Source organism: Myotis daubentonii, chromosome 5 (genome assembly GCF_963259705.1).
Source record: "Myotis daubentonii chromosome 5, mMyoDau2.1, whole genome shotgun sequence".
NCBI lineage: Eukaryota > Metazoa > Chordata > Mammalia > Chiroptera > Vespertilionidae > Myotis > Myotis daubentonii.
In genome coordinates, this window is record NC_081844.1 from 21,248,928 (window position 1) to 21,267,996 (window position 19,069).

Consider the following 19,069-nt stretch of genomic DNA (forward strand, 5'->3'; position numbering starts at 1 on the left):
GAAGCAAAGACAATCTGACATGGCTTCAGTGTGTCCCACAGACAGCCCCAGATAGTATTTACATATGGTCCCACTAATGTCACAGATGTGAGCCAAGCGTGACCGAGGCATACCCTAGGACCTGCCTTAACAGGACTCACATAAGGTCTCAGACATTTCTTAGAGGGACCCTGGGTCTCAGACACCAGACAGATGCAGAACATGGCCCAGACATGATCAACAGCAAAACCAGACCATCTCAAATGGCATCTCAGACAGGCACCACCAGGCAGTCCCCAACATGCCTCAAAGGCACTGGCCAAGCTGAGCCTCAGACATGACTGAGGCCAACTCCATTTGAGCCGAGGTAGAAACATGTATCGCCTACAACTAGGACACAAGTGGAAACACACATGTGACCAGGGATGGCCATTCAGAAGACGTCACCCAGGCACAGCCCAGGTGTGAGCAGACATGACCAGAGGTGGGGCAGGTGGGGGCCCAAGTGAGACAGAGGCAGTGGCAACTCCGCCACAGCCCCTCCTGTCTGCACTGGGTCACCTCCCAGCTGGAGGCAGCACAGAGACCTCAGCGATGAGCAAGCTGTGGTCGGAGGGGTGTCTACCTGGAGCAAAGAGCACAGGTTTGATGTAGGCGGGATGGAAGATGCGAATGACCGCATACGAGGGCCCCACCCACCAGCAGCACACATCCCCATAGGTGCTCGCCAGGCCCTGTTCGTACAGGAGGCCTTCCTCTGAGCTCCGGATCTGGAGAGAAACAAAGAGGACCCAACTCACACTAGAAAGGTGGCCAAGAGAAGAGCCTTATCCAGCAGGTCATCCTCCCCCTGGGCGCCCTCCCCTTACCCTCAACACTCAACAATCAGGGTCTTTTCTCATTTGGATCCCAAGCACCACATTCACCTGACTTCTCTTCTGTCCCCATTTGCTAGATAAGGAAACTGAGGCTCTGAACAGCAAAGTCACTTATCCGTGGTCTCCCAGACAGTAGGTGGGATGCCTGAGACCTGAGCCCAGGCCTGTCTGAATCCAGGACCTGAGTTCTGAACTAGTGAACTTCTTTGAACTCCAAAAACCATAATAACTCCGAGGACCCTATGCCTGCCGAGACTGGGCAATGAGGGTGGCAGTGACTGGATGAGGAGCTGGGCCACGCCAGGCAGATTAAAGTGAATCCGGCCACTTTTCCCGGAACTGGTGGGAACCAGCTCACTTTTCCACGGGGCTTGAGCTTCTGGGATTCATCTTTACCAGCATGAGAGTGAAGGGGTCCCAGAGGAAAACAGAACTCAAAAATGAAGACAGGTTCCTGAGGACATTCTTTGACACCTGGATCCAGCTGTGCCTGAAGGCAACCTTCGTGGACTGGACAGCCCATGGAGTCCCTTTCTTTGCTTGGACCACACACGGGTGAGTGTCCACCACTCAGAACTGCAAGAGACCTCAGCAGTCGATGAGAACCAGAGTCACCAGAATGTTGGTGTCAGAGCCAAGCTCTCTGTCAAATGCTGCCTTTTACCCGGCTTGGCCTCATCTGTCTGGGGGTGAGAAAAGCAGAAAGCAAAGGACAAGGCCCAGGCGGGGGCGGGCTCTCCTTGGGGAGACTCCTGGGTGAGCTGCAGGATGGGGTAGAAGGAGCCGACCCACCAGAGGGGGACATCACGGAAATAGCAAGCCCTCCTTGCTCTGGGCCTTGAGGGAGGGGAGCAGGGGCAGGTCTGGGCTGCGGGGCCTGGGATGCTGGCAGTGCCCCCTGCATTACTCTACCCTCTGCTTTAAACACTTTCTCCTCATTGTTCCAGACCCGGTTCCAGCAACTCCTCCTCCAGGAGGCCTCCCAGCCTCTTCCAGGAGAGACCCTGCTTCTCTCTGGGCTGCCACAGCCTGCCTCTGGCCAATTCCCACACACCAGGTCGGGCATCCCTCCGTCCCGATTCGTCTCCTCAAGACTGGGAGCTCCTCCTCCAGACAGAGCCTTGGATTAAAGTCTCTTGGGGCCGCAGTGGTGGGTGCCCAGGACACCAGGTCAGAAGCAGACGGCATGCCGTGGTTCTCAACCTTCTGGCCCTTTAAATACAGTTCCTCATGTTGTGACCCAACCATAAAATTATTTTCGTGGCTACTTCATAACTGTAATGTTGCTACTGTTATGAATCGTCATGTAAATATCTGATATGCAGGATGGGCTTAGGCGACCCCTGTGAAAGGGTCCTTCGACCGCCAAAAGGGTCGCAACCCACAGGTTGAGAACCGCTGCATTAGAGGGAGGTGGTGGTGAGATGCATGTTTGAATACATGAAAGAAAAAAAAGAGGAAGATGCTAAGAGAGAAGAGGGGAAGAGGGCCAGGTCCTGCAGGGGCCGCTCAGAAGCTTGGCAGGGAGGGGCAAGACGCCCCAGATGTGCCAGGGCACCCACCACCACAAGCTCTGTGTGGGTACCTGAGGCGTTGGTGAGAGCCCGGACCATGTCAGGGTGGCACAGAGTGACGATGGGGTGGATGGGACCCAGCCAGGTCCTAAATCCCTGGGGGTAGGTGGCCACCAGCTGAGTTATGTCCCTCATGCCCTGCTCTGTGGGGGTGACCTGAAAGCAAGACAGGGTTGTCACACCCCCAAAGGAGCCACAGCAGGTCCCCCCTGCAGCCTCTGCAATGGAGAGTGTGTCTGGATTTTGCCTGGATGGAGACAATCTGCTTCCTCCGCTCCTTCCCCCAAGAAAGTGGGTTCTGGAGGCCTCCCCAGGCCGTCAGGGTGCCCCCCAGGCACAGGGAGAGGACATGTTCTCTGCCACCAGATTCTGAGGGACAGATATGAACTCTGCTCATCAATCAGGAGGGTGTTTCCCACCTATGAGCCCCTTCTGCTGGCCAGGCTCTGTGTATAGTGTGTCTTGCCTATCTATATATCTATCTATCTATCTATCTATCTATCTATCTATCCATCTATCATCTACCTATCATCTATGTATCTATCATCTATCTATCTATCTATCTATCTATCTATCTATCTATCTATCTATCATCTATCTATCTTTAATCTAACATGGTGCATCAAGTCTGTCAGTCTGTGCGTCTGCCTATCTACCTATCTCATAGTGGATTCTGCCTGTCTGTCTATCATCTATTATCTACCTACCTATCATAGTTCGTCCTGTCTATCTCTCTCTCTTCAACCTATGGACATGCCCACCAATCACGCTATTTACAAAGGAAGAAACGGACGACACAGCCCCCCTAAGGGGAAGGAGGGCAGGTCACCTCCTGGTGAGGCCTCCTCTTCCGTCCCTCAGGATGCCCCATCCGAGCCTGACAAATGCCCCAGGTGCCCCAGGCAGGTGAACGCACATCGCTTTCACCCCAGTGACCTGGTCCCTGGTGCCAAGGACACAGAGGGCAGGATTGGTGATGAGGTTGGGCCATAAGGGAGAGTGACTCGGCTGAGGTCGCACAGCAGGAGGGGCTGGAGGAGAGAAGGTGACAAGGCCAGCGCCCATGGCTGAGCGTCAGAGGGGGAGCTGGGACGGCGGGAACTTCCGTTCCAAGACCCAGAACCTCAGGCAGCCTTCATGCTGCGCTTGGGAATGTCCTCTTGTGAACTCGGCCATAGTGAGCAGAGAAATCACAGGCTGTCCTTGCCCACGCTGGAGTTCTCATTCCAGGCAGGAAAGGAAAGCTGTACTCATCCCTGGGCTGGTCCGGGGAAGGGAGGAGCTGGCCTTGACTGAGGGAGGTGATGGCAAATTCACCACTTAGGGACTCAAACATGATTAAGTGCCTGATGTATGCCAGCCCTGGGGCTGTGAGCTGCAGATAGAGTGTCTGCTCCCCAGAGCTACCATGAAGTTGGAGACCCAGATAATAAGCAATTAGACAACTAACTGTATAATTAAAAAGAAGCAGGACCAAGTTGAAGGTCAAAGTCTGGGGTGTGGCAGGAGTTGAAGAAGGCCTCCAAAAAGAGAAATGAGTGGCCAGCTTTAGCCAGGTTGTGCAACAGGCTCCGTGAGACATCTTAGGAGAGAAGAGTGAGGTGAGAGGACGGTATGCCAGGAAGATGAGGGGACGGGGAGCTGTGCCCCTGTGGGTGGGGGTGAGCAGACACACGGAAATGAGCCAGACAGGAGCAAACCCTGGACAGTGCCCCTGAGATGGCGTGAAGGCTAGCTGTGGGCAGCGGGAGTCCTAGGGGACCCAGCTCTGCGCAACCCACCCTGGGAGCCCCTCAGAGGCGCACTAATGTGGGGAAGGCAGACGGACTTGCACCCAGAGCAGGCTGGGGAGAGGACAAGGATGTGGGGAAGGCCTGGATGGCGGGGTGGAGGAATGAGTGAGAAAAGAGGGGTTCCCCTTGACCCCCCCTCACTTCACTTCTCTGCTGTCCAAACCCTAGCCCAACCCCTAAGCCCCATTGCCAACCCCTTGGGGAGTCCATCTACCCTAATACCCAAGACTCACTTTGCCGCCCACACTCACCATGCCCAGGTGACCCCAAAACCAGTTCCGCTTTGGGGGCTGCGGGAAACATCGGAGGCGGCCAGAGTTGTCATAGATGGTATAGATCCAGGCCAGGACGCGGGCCAGGAGCCAGGAGGCTCCCAGCAGCAGCAGGAGTGGCCACGGGGAGGCTGCCAGCGGCCCCAGGCCCAGCCAGGACAGGCTCAGCTGCAGCATCCTGCAGGGCAGCAGAGGGTGAGCTCCTGGGGCCTAGGACGGGGCGGTAAGGGGGTGCTCAGAGGCAGAGACCAGCTGGCAGAGGGAGAAGGTGTGTGCAATCGGGTCAGGGAGGGCCAGGTGGGACAGGACAGGGAGGGCTCAGGGATGGGTGAATGGGGGCTCAGGAGGGAAGGGACACCCGGGGAAATACAGAGGAAGAGCCAGAGGGAGAGAGGGAGAGACAGTTACATTACCCACTGTTATCCACCCAACTCCCAGGCCAGCTCCACTCCCTGGAGCCACCCCAGCCTTGAGCAACACCTCTCCCCACCCTGGACCAGGACCCTCAGCTCCCTGACCCCGAGACTGGCACCTTCTGTCTGGAGCAGCTAGTTCCACACAACCTCCTCTCCCCTCCTCCTGGGAAGCCTTTGCCCCTGGTTTCTGACCTAGGGGAGGCCAGGCCAGGAGAGGCTGGGCTAAACCAACCAATCCCCAAACACCTGCTTGCCTCCACCCCAATTGGCACTGGCCCAGATAGAGGGTGTTGTCACTATAGGCCTAGAACTAGCTCAGGGTCACACAGTGTGGACACTGGATCCTCAGGACTCAGCACCCCCCGGGGGGTCAAGGGTAGGTTGGGGGGTAGGCAAAGATGACTCTGGGCCTCCAAGTTTACTGCCTCCCCTACCCTCCCGAGACCAGGGTGTGGCGGGTAAAAGCTTGAACTTGACTGTTGAGTTGCCAGGTGAGCCTTGTCCCAAACCTCTGGCAAGCTGCTCACTCCAAGCTTGTCATGCACAGGTTCTCAGCCCAGAGCTTGCCCTGCACAGTTTATTGGCTCAGAGCCATGGAACTCAGAGGCAAAAGCCCCTGGCCTCCGGGCGCACAGCCTGACAGGAGTTACAGTCCTGCCTCCAAGCAGCCCGGGGCCTGGACTGAGACCCGCCTGCTGTGAAGAGAAACCGGCAAACAGCCTGGCTGGGAGCTTCCCAGCAGATTCCGGGCAGGAAGGACCCAGAGGGGAGAGGGCACCAGGAGGCGAGAGGGCAAGTCTGAGGGGTCCTGACAGGGCAGGGCAGGCTGGGAGACGCCGAATGAGTGTAACCCTGCCCTCGCTCTGAATGATGGCTGAGCCGGCCCCCCTGGGATCAGTCTTCCACGTGGGATGGTGACTGAGGTCTTGATGGGGAGACAGAGGAGGGTTACACAGGAAGGAGGGAAGGATCAGGAGCCCCAAAAGACTTGGAGTGAAGGGAACGAGCTGACAGCTAGTACCTGTGCTGCTGTGTACCAGTCGACCACGGACAGTAAACCCACTCTGCTCCAAAGACTGTATGTACAGTGTGCCTACTGTGTGTTGGGCATTCTACATAAAGCATGCCTACTGTGTGCTGGACACCTCAAAGAGCGTTCCTACTCAGTGCCAGGTACTCTACATAAAGTGTGCCTAGTATGTGCCAGGTGCTCTGTACAGAGCACATCTACTGTGTGCCAGCTACTCTCCACAGAGTGCGCCTACTGTGCACTGGGTAATTTCAAAAGCATGCTTCTTGTGTGTCAGGTTGCACTACACAAAGTGTGTCTACTATGTGTCAGGTGTGCTATATAAAGTGCATCTACTGTGTGTCAAGGACTCTAACAAATACTGTCTGCCATGTGCTAAGTGTTGTACATAAAGCATGTCTACTGTATGCTGGGCACTCTCCATGAGGCATGCCTACTAAGCGCCAGGAGCTCCAGATAAAGCACACCTACTGCATGCAGGGCACTCCACGTAAAGCATGCCTGCTGTGTGCCAGACATTCTACATAAAAAGTGCCTACCGAGTACTCAACTTACTATATAAAGCATGCCTACTGTGTGCTGGCTACTCATATAAAATGCTCCTTCTGTGCATCAGGTCCACCACATAAAGTAAACCTATTATGTGTCAATGTCCTGCCTGCAAGGTGAGGCACCCCCCTCCCCTCAGCTGTCTGGGCCAGAGCCCTGGGGGTCAGGCAGAGAGGCCCAGAGCAGGGCCGGCAGCCACCGCCGGTTTTTGAGAACATAAGCCACTGAATCTGTTTGAAGCCCTTGAGGTATATTGGCCTTTTGTTTTCTCGTTTTATGGAGGAGGAAACTGAGGCTGAATTCCATTTGCGTGCCTTGCCCTCAGTCACACAGCTGGTGGGGACAGACTGTGCGCCAGGCTATATTTCGGGGAGTGCCCTGAACCAGTAAGCTGCGCCCCTCATGTCTATAAGTGGGTATTTCATTAGTGCCCCGCCAAGGTGGTGGGAATAATGAAAAGAGACTGTGTATGGAAGACACATAGGACAGAGGAAGGGCTCACAGATGCTAGTCATTGTTATTTCTGTTGTTGTTACTGTACTTGTGCAACCAACAGCCCTGCGGTATTACCCTCATGAGCCCATTTTTACAGAAAAGGAACCAGAGACTCAGCGAGGTGAAGTGCTTGCTCCAGCCTTACAGCAGATGAGGTCAGTATGACAGCAAAGCTTGGTACATAATAGGTGCTCATTAAACATCCAGGGAAGAAAGTGAGCTTTGCAACCACGAACTCTAAGACTTGGCTACTCAAATTGTGGCCCTCAGGCCTCCGCCATTCATATCGCCTCAGAGCTCACAGGGAATGCAGAGGCTAGCGTTCTGGCCCAGCATTACTGCCTGAGAACTGAATCCCCATTGGGGCGTGGTGTACACCCCAAGTTTTAAGACACGCGGCGTTAAGTCCCCCGAGTCTGGGTTCTACAAGGGATACGGGGAAGGAGTGCCTTACCTCTCTGATTCACACGGTTTTCAGTTATAAATTAGGGGGGAATCTACACCCCCTGGGGCTTTCTATGCAACCATCTGCTTATTGAACACCTTTTATGTGCTGGGCACTATTCTAGGCACAAGGGATACAGCAGTGAGCACGGCAGACATCGTCCCTGGTGTCAAGGGGCTCACATCTCATGGAGAGATGGGCGATGATCAAACAGATGATCAGGACATATCAGACAGGGGTCAGCGATGTGCCTGGAGGAGGGGTTCCACCTCAGGCCAGGGGTCAGGGTGAGCAGAGACCTGAATGAAGAGGGAAGGCCTCCAGGGGCAGGCCTGGAATGGGACAGCCGGGCTCCACATAAAGGCAATTGGTTCCTGTCCCTTTGACACTGGGGCCGAGAGCACTAACCTATGAAACCACGCAATGGGCCCTCAGAAAGGCCAAGGAGGGCCGCAGAATCTGGGCCCAAATTGAAGCTGTAAGTGGGTGTTGAACTTTCAGGAGCCATGACCAAGAACCCAAACCCCAGCAGGGCTCCGCAGCCGTCATGAGGGCAGCGTCTATAGGTCTGGGGCTCCCTCGATTCTTGGATCGGGTGATAGAAGGGGAAAGGATGCCTCAGGTGGGGCCTTTACTCTGAGCCTGACGAGGCTGGAGCATCCCCAGTGGTGAAAGCCTCAGCTTCCAAATAACACAAGTCTCCTGGCTTCTGAAATGTCCCTCAGCCACTATGGAGGTAGGGGAGCCACACAGGGAAAGGGGGAGGCTGGTCCGTCTCCCAGACTCAGACAGTGGGCAAGTGTGTGTCCGATCAGCGGTGGCAGGCCTTGCATGAGTGACCAGCTTCAGGCACAGCCAGTCTCCCCTCTGAGCCTCAGTCTTCATATCTGCAAAATGGGCCTGGTGAATCCTCAACATTGCAAGCGTTCCATCAGACCCAGGCAGGAAGAGTAGTGATAAATGAAAAAGTGATATATGAAAGCCCTAGCCAGTTTGGCTCAGAGGATAGAGTGTCAGCCTATGGACTGAAGGGTCTCAGGTTCGATTCCAATTAAGGGCTCGCGTACCTCAGTTACCCCAGTTGCAGGCTCGATCCCTGGCCCTGGGTGCCTGTGCAGGAAGCAACCAATCAGTTTTTCTCACATCGATTTTTCTCTCTGTGTCTCTTCTCATCCCTTCCACTCCCTGTAAAAAAAAATTTTTTTTTCAATGGAAAAATATCCTCGAGTGAGGAGTTACCCCCCAAAAAAGTGATATACAAAAAGGAAATATTTTTTGGCACCGTGGGTAGATGTATTACAGGATAGTGAGAAGCTAGGAAAATTCCAAAGCAAGAGGAATAGGGAAACTGAGACAAGAAAATTAAACAAGGCCAAATAGTTTGGGGAGCTTGCAGCAAGCTTGTCAATAATAACAAGCCATCATCTCCCCAAAGCAAGGACACTTGAGAGCAAATGGGTAAACACCTCTCCTCACTAAAGAATGCAGGAGGGGAGTGGGAATCTCAATGCCCCTTCTCTGACCAGAGAACACAAAGCACAAATCACCCAGGAACTGCCAAGGCAGGTGCGGGGAGGGAAAGACGAGGGAGAGTTAAAAGCCTGTCTCAGTAAACACAGAAGTCAGCTGTTTGGGGGGACTTAGGTATGGGGGCAAGTTTTATTTCTCTTCCTAAACTGTGAAGCCAGCAGTCTCCGGGCTCATCAAGATGAAAGTACTAGGTGCTTCTCATAAATTGTGGGAAAGCCATAACCAAGTAAGAGGGGAGACCTTGAGAGCTCACTGGTACCGGGATATCTAGCAGAGGAACGTAAAACTCTATAGACAGAAGGGTATATAACCCCTTGGACTCCCACCAGACTCGCTTTTCCAAACTAGTGGGGAAAGCCCATCTGAGCCCCAGCTCAGATGTAGTTTACTAGATTTGTTTGCTTTGCTTCCTGAATAAATTTGCTCGCTTTAATTTTATTAGTAACTTGGCTTTATCGCAACACAATCACCTGTTGTCACTCATTTGAATTCATTCCTACGGGAGACAGGAACCGAGGAGGGGACAGCCACCTCCCTCTGGCTCAGGGGGCTGTCTGGTCACACCTCTGTGGTGTGTGTGAGAGGGGCCTGGGACACATGCATGGACCTGAGGGCATTGCGCTGAGTGAAATAAGCCAGACAGAGAGAGGCAAATGCCATACGATGTGACTTATCTATGCTCTCACTTATATGTTACAAAATTCTATACGTGGGATCTAAAAGACAAACTAAGATACCGAGAACGTATTGGTGGCTGCCAGAATTGGGGGGTAAGAGGTGGGGGAAATGGGTGAAGGGAGTGAAAAGGTACAAACTTCCAGATATAACATAAATAAATCCTGGGCATGTGATGTACAGCATGGTGAGCATAGTTAACAATACTGTATTGCATATTTGAAAGTTGCTAAGACAGTAAATCTTAAAAGTTCTCATCACAAGAAGAAAATTCTGTGACTTGTGTGTGGTGGATGTTAACTGGACTTAGTGTAGTGATCATTTTACTATGTGTACAAATATCCAATCACTATGTTGTACACCTGAAACAAATAAGCTTTTATGTTCATGATATCTCAATGACAAAGTGAAATGTGAGGAGTGGTCTCATCCTCATATAAAACGTCTGTGTGTGCACGTGTTTGCAGATACATGGAAAACTTCCAGAAAATTCACACATCACAATGGACTTGGAAGAATTGGAGTCTTTGCCCTTGTAATGAGCTATGTCCTTAATGCTTCCCCCCACACACCTAGCTGTTATAACGTTTATCACTAAAACATAATTTTTAAAAGAAAATTTAAAGAATTTGGCACAGTGGGGGACACATAGTTAGCACACAAAGCAGATGAGCAGTTCCTGTTTTGTGTCACCATGGCGCCACACAGCCTGCAGTGTCTCCAGAATCAGCATGCAGGCCTCTGCTGGCTTGAGCTCCACCTTTCCTTTCCAGCCAGTGGAAAGGATTACGGACGAAAAAGGGCTACTTACCAAACCTGACAAGCTCAGGGGAGGCCTGCATGGTGGACCTTACAAGCTCAGAGCTGCCAAGTAACCACATAGAATGATCCTATATAATAAAGAGCTAATATGCAAATGGTCATCACGCCCTCACGCCATAATGGCTCAGACACTCAACACTGGGGAGAGAGGAATGGGGACCAGCCAGGCTGCAGCCCGGGAGAGGAACAAGCCGCCTGCCCTGCAGTCCCCTGTGGCATCGGCCAGCCCAGGACAAGCCAGCCCAGGTCCTGGGTGCCTGCGGCCAGCCAGAGGAAGGGAAGCCTGGGTCCCAGGTGCAGGGTGAGGCAGAGACAGGGGTGATCAGGCCAGCAGGGGAGCAGTTAGGGGTGATCAGGCAGGCAGACAGAGGGGTTAGGGGCAATCAGGCAGGCAGGCAGGTGAGCAGTTTGGAGCCAGCAGTCCCAGATTGCGAGAGGCAGTAGGAGATCCCCCAAGGGGTCCTGGATTGGAGAGGGTGCAGGCCCCTACCCCCCATGCACGAATTGCATGCATGGGCCTCTAGTATAAACATAAAATTCCTAACTAAAAGCAGGTTGTGGCAGACAGTCACATCCAGGACCTGCAGTTTCCTTGACAAAGATCAGTCTTTGCCTTAAGTGAGCCTATTGTCTTTTGCTCTAAGATAACAGACCTTTGAAATGTCAGAGTGATCTTCTTTTCCAGAGCCCTCACAGAACCCCTGACTGTTATCTTGTTCCCTAAATACTATCTTAACGTGCTATAAATGTTAATTATTAACTATCCCGTTCCTACCAACGTAAAAGAAGTATGTGTCTCTCTGTTTTACTTTTTATTCAATCCCAGAGATTTCTCAGCTTTGCTTTCTCCTACCCCCTTAACCTGCCACCAATGGATTTCATGTTACCCTCCTTACACCTGCGCCTTTGACTGTAATGCATAAAATAAGCTGTAAAACTGCCATTTTCCAGAGCATTTTCTCAATCCGTTGCGATTTTACTTCCCGGGAATTTCGGTCAGTTTGGCTCAAATAAACTCATTAACAAGTCTCTACAGGATTGGACATTTCTTACATCGGCAGGAACAAGTTCTGGGCTCAGCAGACCAAATTCAAATCCCAGCTCTGCCACTTGTGGCGTGACCTCCTGCAAATCGCTTGTCCTCTCTGAGCCTTATGTCCTCCTCCGTTAAATGAAGAGGCGGATGTATACCTCCCGGGGAGTTCATGCCTCAACAGGACACTGTACTTGGACACCCACTCTGTACGAGGCACAGTGCTAGGACCTGGGATGAACAAGACAGATGAGGTCTCTGGATTGTGGTGCTCATGTCTGATGGGGGAAGCCTACAGGAAATAAGACCAAGTCAGCTGGGGGGGCAATAATGAAGAAAATTAACAAACTGAGACACCCTAGAACAGGGGTGGGCAAACTTTTTGACTCGAGGGCCACAGTGGGTTCCTAAACTGGACCGGAGGGCCGGAACAAAAGCATGGATGGAGTGTTTGTGTGAACTAATGTAAATTCAAAGTAAACATCATTACATAAAAGGGTACGGTCTTTTTTTTTTTAGTTTTATTCGTTTCAAACGGGCCGAATCCGGCCCACGGGCCATAGTTTGCCCACGGCTGCCCTAGAAAGTGACCAAGGGGGCTGCTCTGGATGGGGCAATCCAGGAGGGCCTCCCAGAGGAGGACATCTGTAAGCAGAAGCCTGACATGGAGGAGTGAGCAGTGAATACAGATCACCCTTCCCAGCCCCAAATCCACACCAGGACTGTAAAGACTTAGCACAGGTTGTGGCAATCAAGTGGCCTAAGAAGTGTGTCATTTTTGCTTCCTTCCTCAGACGTGCTGAGATAAACAGATGAAGCAGAAACTGTGAGGCAATTTTGGTCACAGTCTGAGGGAAGTGGGAACCAGCTCTGCTGGAGCCCAGGCGGTGATGAAATCTGGCCTGACACTCAGGCCAGAAACAGAAGCTGTGCTTTACTTGCCATCATAAAATTGGGCAAACCACGCCGCCCCGGAAGGCATGTCCTGTGAGAGCCAGGTCTGTAAATTGTGGTTGTCAGCTTCTTGGCAGCGGTACCAGGTGATCAAAGGAGCTGGTTTGGGGGGAAATGAGGTGCAAGGAAAACTTCCGCAAAGTCCTGAGGACCCACAATAGTTGGCGTCAACTTCCTCTGAATGGGATGTTCAGGGGTGGGGCCAGTTTTGAAAAGTAGCTTGACCACTCCCCACCACTCAGAAGGGGGGACCTCAGCAGGGTCAACAGAGACCGTCCTCGTGGAAGGAAAAAGGGTGCTTCTCACTTAAAAATCAACAGAGGGGACCCCAAGGAGTTTGCTCAAAAGGAGCAGAAGGAGATGCAGAATTTTGCTCCCCATCTGAGTATCTGTTTAGCCAACTCGCAAGGGGACCTCCCATGTACAGAGGAGCTCATCTGGGGGCACATGTGCAACTGACATTGACCCAGGTTGAGCCGATGGCCTACATCAGGTGTCTTTGGGCACCTACCTGCAGCCTCTGGGAGTCAGTAAGATAGTGTCTGGTCAGTGGGAGGCCACTGCAGGCAATCGGAGGGGATTAGGGAAATGACATCTGTCCTCTGCCAAAGGCTACCTCCATGTTCAGCGACAGCTACTCCCTCTGTATTCCAGGAACAGCTTGCTTCCTGGACCCATTAGCCCGGGGGTGGCGGCAGCCCTCAGCTGATGCCAGCCTCCTGCTGCACTAGCCTTGATGGTATCCTTGGCCCTGCCCACGCCTTTGTCAATGGCCCCTTCTTAAAACCTTTTGTTTATCTCATCTGAAACAGCTGCATGGACCTGGCCAGGACCTGGCCGCTACATTCCCCAAAGGGATGAAAATCCTGACCAAACCAGTTATTCAGGTGTTCATTGATGTTTGTCTAGGCACCGAAAAATCTGAAAATGCACCTCCAATCCCTGGAATGGGAGAGGGAGAGAAAGGAACAATTTTTTTCTTAAAAAAAATGTTTTTATTGATTTCGGAGAGAGGAAGGGAGAGGGAGAGAGAGAAACATCAATGAGGAGAGAGAATCATTGATCGGAGGCCTCCTGCACACCCCCTAAGGCAGTGGTTCTCAACCTTCTGGCCCTTTAAATACAGTTCCTCATGTTGTGACCCAACCATAAAATTATTTTCGTTGCCACTTCATAACTGTAACGTTGCTACTGTTATGAATCGTAATGTAAATATATAATATGCAGGATGGTCTTAGGCGACCTCTGTGAAAGGGTCGTTCGACCGCCAAAGGGGTCGCGACCCACAGGTTGAGAACCGCTGCCCTAAGGGATCTAGCTTGCAACCTAGGCTTGTGCCCTGACGGGAAACGAACTGGCGACCTCTTGGTTCATGAGTCGATGCTCAACCACTGAGCCACACCAGCCGGATGCAATTTTTTTTAATGTCTACATTTACCAATTGTTTTTTTTTCCTTATAGAAAGCCTGCATAGCATTCTTAATTACAATTACTAATGTATGTAATTATAAATTATATTTTTTAAAGGAAAAACGTAGCACCATGCCTGGCATGCAGTAGGACTGAATATGTAGGCCTGTGAGAAGCCGGAGGACATTGTGGTTAAGAACAAGGACCCCAGGTGCCAGGGTGCAAGAACCAGCTGTGAACTGACGCAGGTGAGTTGTGAAAATGAGGTGAGTTGACATGAGCAAACTGCTTCAACCACAATCCTGACACAGAGTCCGTTCCAAGCCTGTGTTTGCCAAAGTTTTTCTTATTTTATGGCAGAATGAGGATGTGGGCACCAGCTATGAGCTGTAGGTCCCTCTAGTACACACGTCAGAGATCTTACTGGCTGTGAGCATCTCTCTTTTGCCCCTGAACCTTAGCGACTAGGAGGACCCAGGAGGGGAACAGGCACTGGGCTTGGGGTCAGAGGGCCCAGGTAGAAGCCCTGCTGTGCCATCTTCAGTTGTGTGGCCTCGGGCAAGTGGCTTGCCCTCTCTAAGCCTCTTACTCCTCCTCCGTAAAAAGGAAATAACAACAGGCCTGTGGGGATTAGAAGAGCAAGCCCACATGTGTGTTTTAGCTTGGGTCACCCAGAAGCAAACTCTAATGCAAAGATTTGAGTGCAAATATTTGATTTGGAGGTGGAAAAGTAGCATATGCCAGAAAAAGTGAAATTCTCAGTTATAACTATATGTTAAAACAAAACATATGCATTTATTGCTAGAATGAAAACTTCAAGACAGGGGTGAGAGAAATCCAAGAAGAGCCAAATTAATGAAGAGACATACAATGTTCATGGACTGGAAGACTCAATACAGTTAAGATGTTAAGTCTCCTCAGACTGTTCTAGGTTTAAATAAGTTACAATCACAACCCTAGAAATAGATAAACTGATTATAAAATTTAAATGAAAATACAAAGGACTTAAAGTAACCAAAAAACTTAAAAAGAAAATAATGTGATTGAAGGATTCACATCACCCTTTCACAATGAGTCGGTGGTTTTTCTCTGAGCAGGATGCAAGTGTGGTTTCTTTCCTGGGTTCTTGTCCAGGTGGGTTTAAAGAATGAAGCCACAGACAAAAGGTGGCAGATGAAAAGGGTGGACAGTTATTGGAAACAAGTGCAGCTGTTTTTCCTAAGCCCCTTTTTCCTAAGGTTCATAAAGGCGGCAGTGCTCTGTTTCTTGGTGCTGCCTTCCCATTGGTAGAATATCAGCTTCAAAGCTCAAACCCCACGTGGTGCCCCCTCTTCCTCTCCCCCTTCAGTGGTAGAAGTCTCTGTCCTCTGTGAAAGTTTGTTTCCTCTCTCTCCTCATACCCTGTAGCTTGTCCCTGTCTCCTGTGAATGGATGTCTTCCGTTCCCCCTTATCCTGTGGCACCTTCTGTTCTCTGTGAATATATGCCTTTTGGCAGCTCCAAGCCCCCAACCAACTATACCTTCCTCCCCCATAGGACCCCTAATCCCTAAAACTTCCTAAACTTGCCCATTTTACCCCTAAAACTCCTTTCAACAATCTATAATAATAAAAGGGTAATATGCTAATTAGAACGGACGTCCTTCTGGACATCCTTCCCTCGCCGGGGTTGCGAGGGAAGCCAGGGTCCCGGGTGCCTGCCAGAAGGTGGGGGATGGAAGGCCTACTCTTGCACGAATATTGTGCATTGGGCCTCTAGTATACCATAAAACTACAGTAATCATGACAGTGTGGTATTGGTCAAAGATTAGACATATAAATCAATGAAACAGAAGAGTCCTGAAATAGACCCTCCCCAAATTGATCAATTGATTTTTTAAACATGCAAGGCAAATGAATACTCAAAGGATAGTCTTTTCAATATATGATACTAGAACAATATGTGAGAAAAGAGTCAATTCATAACTCATACTTATGCAAAATTTAACAGAATATGGGTCATAAAACTAAGTGATGTAAAATCTACAACTAAAAACTTTAGGAGAAAAAGTAGGGAGAATAGTTGTGATTTTGGGTTGGACAAACCGTTCTTATATTCAATACCATACGCATAATCTATAAAAATAAAATATTGATAAATTGTACCTTATGCATTTTTTTTAAATGTGCACTGTGAAAGAAATGTACTAGTAAGATAATGTAACGATCAGGCACAGACTAGGGGAAAAAGACTTGCAAATCACACATCTGACCAAAGACTTGTCTACCGAAAATATAAAGACCTCTCCAAATCCTATGATCAAAAGGCAAACAATGCAAGGAAAATTAATGGGCAAACATTTGAACAAGCCTTTCACTAAGGAAGACACATGGCTGGCGAACAGGGACATGACCAAACATTCAACATCCTTAACCCTTAGGAGATGCGAAGGACAGTCACAGAGACTCATCACCAGACAGCGCGGGGGAAGCCGACAACACTGAGAGCCCGAGTGTGGAGCAGCTACAGCTGTCACACCTTGCGGATTGGAATTCAAACGGCACAGACACTGTGATGGCAGTTTGGCCGCTGCTTTTCATGGCAAACACACACATATAATATGACCAGCCCTCCCACTCTAAGGACAACAAATACCTGTACACAAATATTCAGAGCAGTTTTGTTGCCGTTGTTGTTGTTGTTGTTTTCATGAAAGCCCTAAACTGAAAGTAATCCCCATGTCCTCCAACTGGTGGGGAAAGAGTGGCTCGTCCATGTGCTGGAATATCACTTAGCTATAAAAGAAAAGTATGGAGACTCGAAGCACAAATGAATCTCAAATGCATTGTTTTAAGTGAAAGAAAGACAGACTATAGGGATGCAGAGTAGATCAGTGGTAGCCAGGGCTTGGGGGTAACTATGGTAAGTGATGGTTGCACAATTCTAAGCACTTGTCAAAACTCCGATTATGCACCCAAGAGAGCAAATTTGACTTTTGGTAAATTTTGTAAATTACATACAATTTTAAGATGAGGCAGAGGGTAACCAAGCACATACATTATTTGCGTAAACATACTATGAAACGATATACAAAAAGGACAGGTGTTACCTACAGAAGAAACCGGGCAAGCGAAGGACAGCTGGAGTACCGATACTTTTCTCTGTGCATTTTTTTTTCATGAGTGAATGTATCCCCTGTCAATAATATTACATTTTAAAATACAGGCATCACCTGTCACTCTCATATGGTGAGCCTGGAGTGGTTCCTGATGTGATCTGATGTGCCTAAGGCTAAGACCATCCTTGAAAACCACATCCCTTGTAGGTTAAGATAGATCTCTGAAACCACGCTGACCAAATCACTCACTGACTGAGTGGCCTTGAGCAAGGGAGTGAATCTCTTGGGTCCATAAGGCCGGGTGTGAGGATGAAACCAGTGTTCACCTGGGGGAGCTGATGAGTCACCTTCTCCCTTCTCAGTGCTCTACCTCTATGAATAGGACCAAAGCCTGCAGCGTCCGAGGAGTCGCCAGGACATACATGTTCTATGAAAGGTTTGTAACCAATATCTTACATGAATACATGTGTATCTGTTGCTATAAAAATGTTATTTCATTGAGAGTACCTCTGTATAATTGAGAGGGCTCTCTTCCATTATCTATGTGCATGAAGAGAATTCTTGGAATGTGAGTCGAACTATTTTTATTAATTTTTTAATTTTTTTCCCCCATCACCATTTATCCCTTCTATGCCCTCTTCCACCTCCACCCACCCCCTCCCCCTGCAATCATCACACTGTTGTCCATGTCTATGAGTTCTCTCTTTTTTCTTTTCTGCTCAATCCCTCCATCCACCCCCAACACCCTTCCCCCAATAGAGCTGTCTGCCTGTCTCTATGAGTCTTTCTCTATTCTGCTTGGTAATTCAGTTTGTTCACTAAATTTCACACATGAGTGAAATCTCTGACTGGCTTATTTCACTTAGCATAATGTTCTCCAGGTCCATCCCTGCTATCACAAAGGGTAAATGTTTCTTGCTTTTTACAGCAGAGTGGTGTTCCATTGGGTAAATGTACCACAGCTGTCTTACCCACTCATCTACTGATGGGCACTTCAGCTGCTTCCTAATCTTGGCTATTGTAAATAACGCTGCAATGGACATAGGGGTGCATATATTCTTTTGAATTCATGTTTCAGATTTCTTCAGATAAATTCCCAGCAGTGGAATGGCTGGATCATAAGGCAGTTCCATTTTTAATTTTTTTTTAATTATTCTTTTTTTAAAATATATTTTATTGATTTTTTTACAGAGAGGAAGGGAGAGAGATAGAGAGCTAGAAACATCGATGAGAGAGAAACATCAATCAGCTGCCTCCTGCACATCCCCTACTGGGGATATGCCCGCAACCCAGGTACATGCCCTTGACCGGAATCGAACCTGGGACCTTTCAGTCCGCAGGCCGACGCTCTATCCACTGAGCCAAACCGGTTTTGGCCATTTTTAATTTTTTGATGTAACTCCATACTGCTTTCCACAGGGACTGCACCAACCTGCATTTCCACCAACAAACTTTTAAATTATTTCCTAACATAATGCCATTTTTTGAAAGAAATAAAAAAGAATGGCTTGAATACTTAGCACTTAAGAATTTATGTTATGTCATGGAAAGATGATTTAATGTTGTAGAAAGATGTTCACAACAGACTAACAAAAATGTATGATACAATAGCTTTTTGGTTTAAGATAAAATACACATACCATAAACTTTACCATCTTAACCATTATAAAGTATACAATTTTGTGCATTTAGTACATTCACCATATAGTGCAACTACCACCGCTATGTAGTTCTAAGTGTTTTCATCCCCGAAAAGGAAACCGCGTCCCCATTAGCACTTACTTCTCATTGCCCCACCCGGCCCCTGACAACCAGCAATGCACTTTCTTTCCCACTGACTCACCCGCATTCTTTGTTGTGAATGTACCACATTTCATTTAGCCATTCATATGTTGATAGATCCTTGGATTGTTTCCCAAAAAGCCAACTTTTGGCCAATGTGAATGGTGCCACTATGAACATCCCTGTGCAAGCTTTTGTCTCAACACCCAATTTCTCTTTCTTTCTCTCTCTCTCTCTCTCTCTCTTTTACAATGAGGTATGTTTCTATTGATTTTTTAGAAAAAGAGGAAGAGAGAGAGAGAGAGAGAGGCATCAATGTGAGAGAGAAATATCAAT

General features: G+C 49.4%; 1 protein-coding gene across 12 annotated transcripts in view; it reads right to left on the bottom strand.

Annotated features, from left to right (window-relative positions):
• Positions 1–19,069, bottom strand: part of LOC132234884 (cytochrome P450 4F3) — a 48,519-nt gene that overhangs the window by 8,058 nt on the left and 21,392 nt on the right. Inside the window, exons 1-3 of one of the 12 annotated variants that reach the window (XM_059696407.1) lie at positions 5,029–5,136; positions 4,476–4,674; positions 605–749 (exon numbers count right to left, since the gene is read on the bottom strand). The exons of 2 other annotated variants lie outside the window; for them this stretch is intronic. In XM_059696407.1, coding sequence (XP_059552390.1) covers positions 605–749; positions 4,476–4,673 — 343 coding nt within the window. In that variant the 5' untranslated portion in view covers position 4,674; positions 5,029–5,136. Of the gene's footprint in view, positions 1–604; positions 750–1,253; positions 1,474–2,442; positions 2,588–4,475; positions 4,707–5,014; positions 5,137–5,346; positions 5,368–19,069 lie in introns of those variants that run through there. 9 more of the 12 variants (XM_059696416.1, XM_059696405.1, XM_059696412.1 and 6 more) reach the window with 9 other exon arrangements.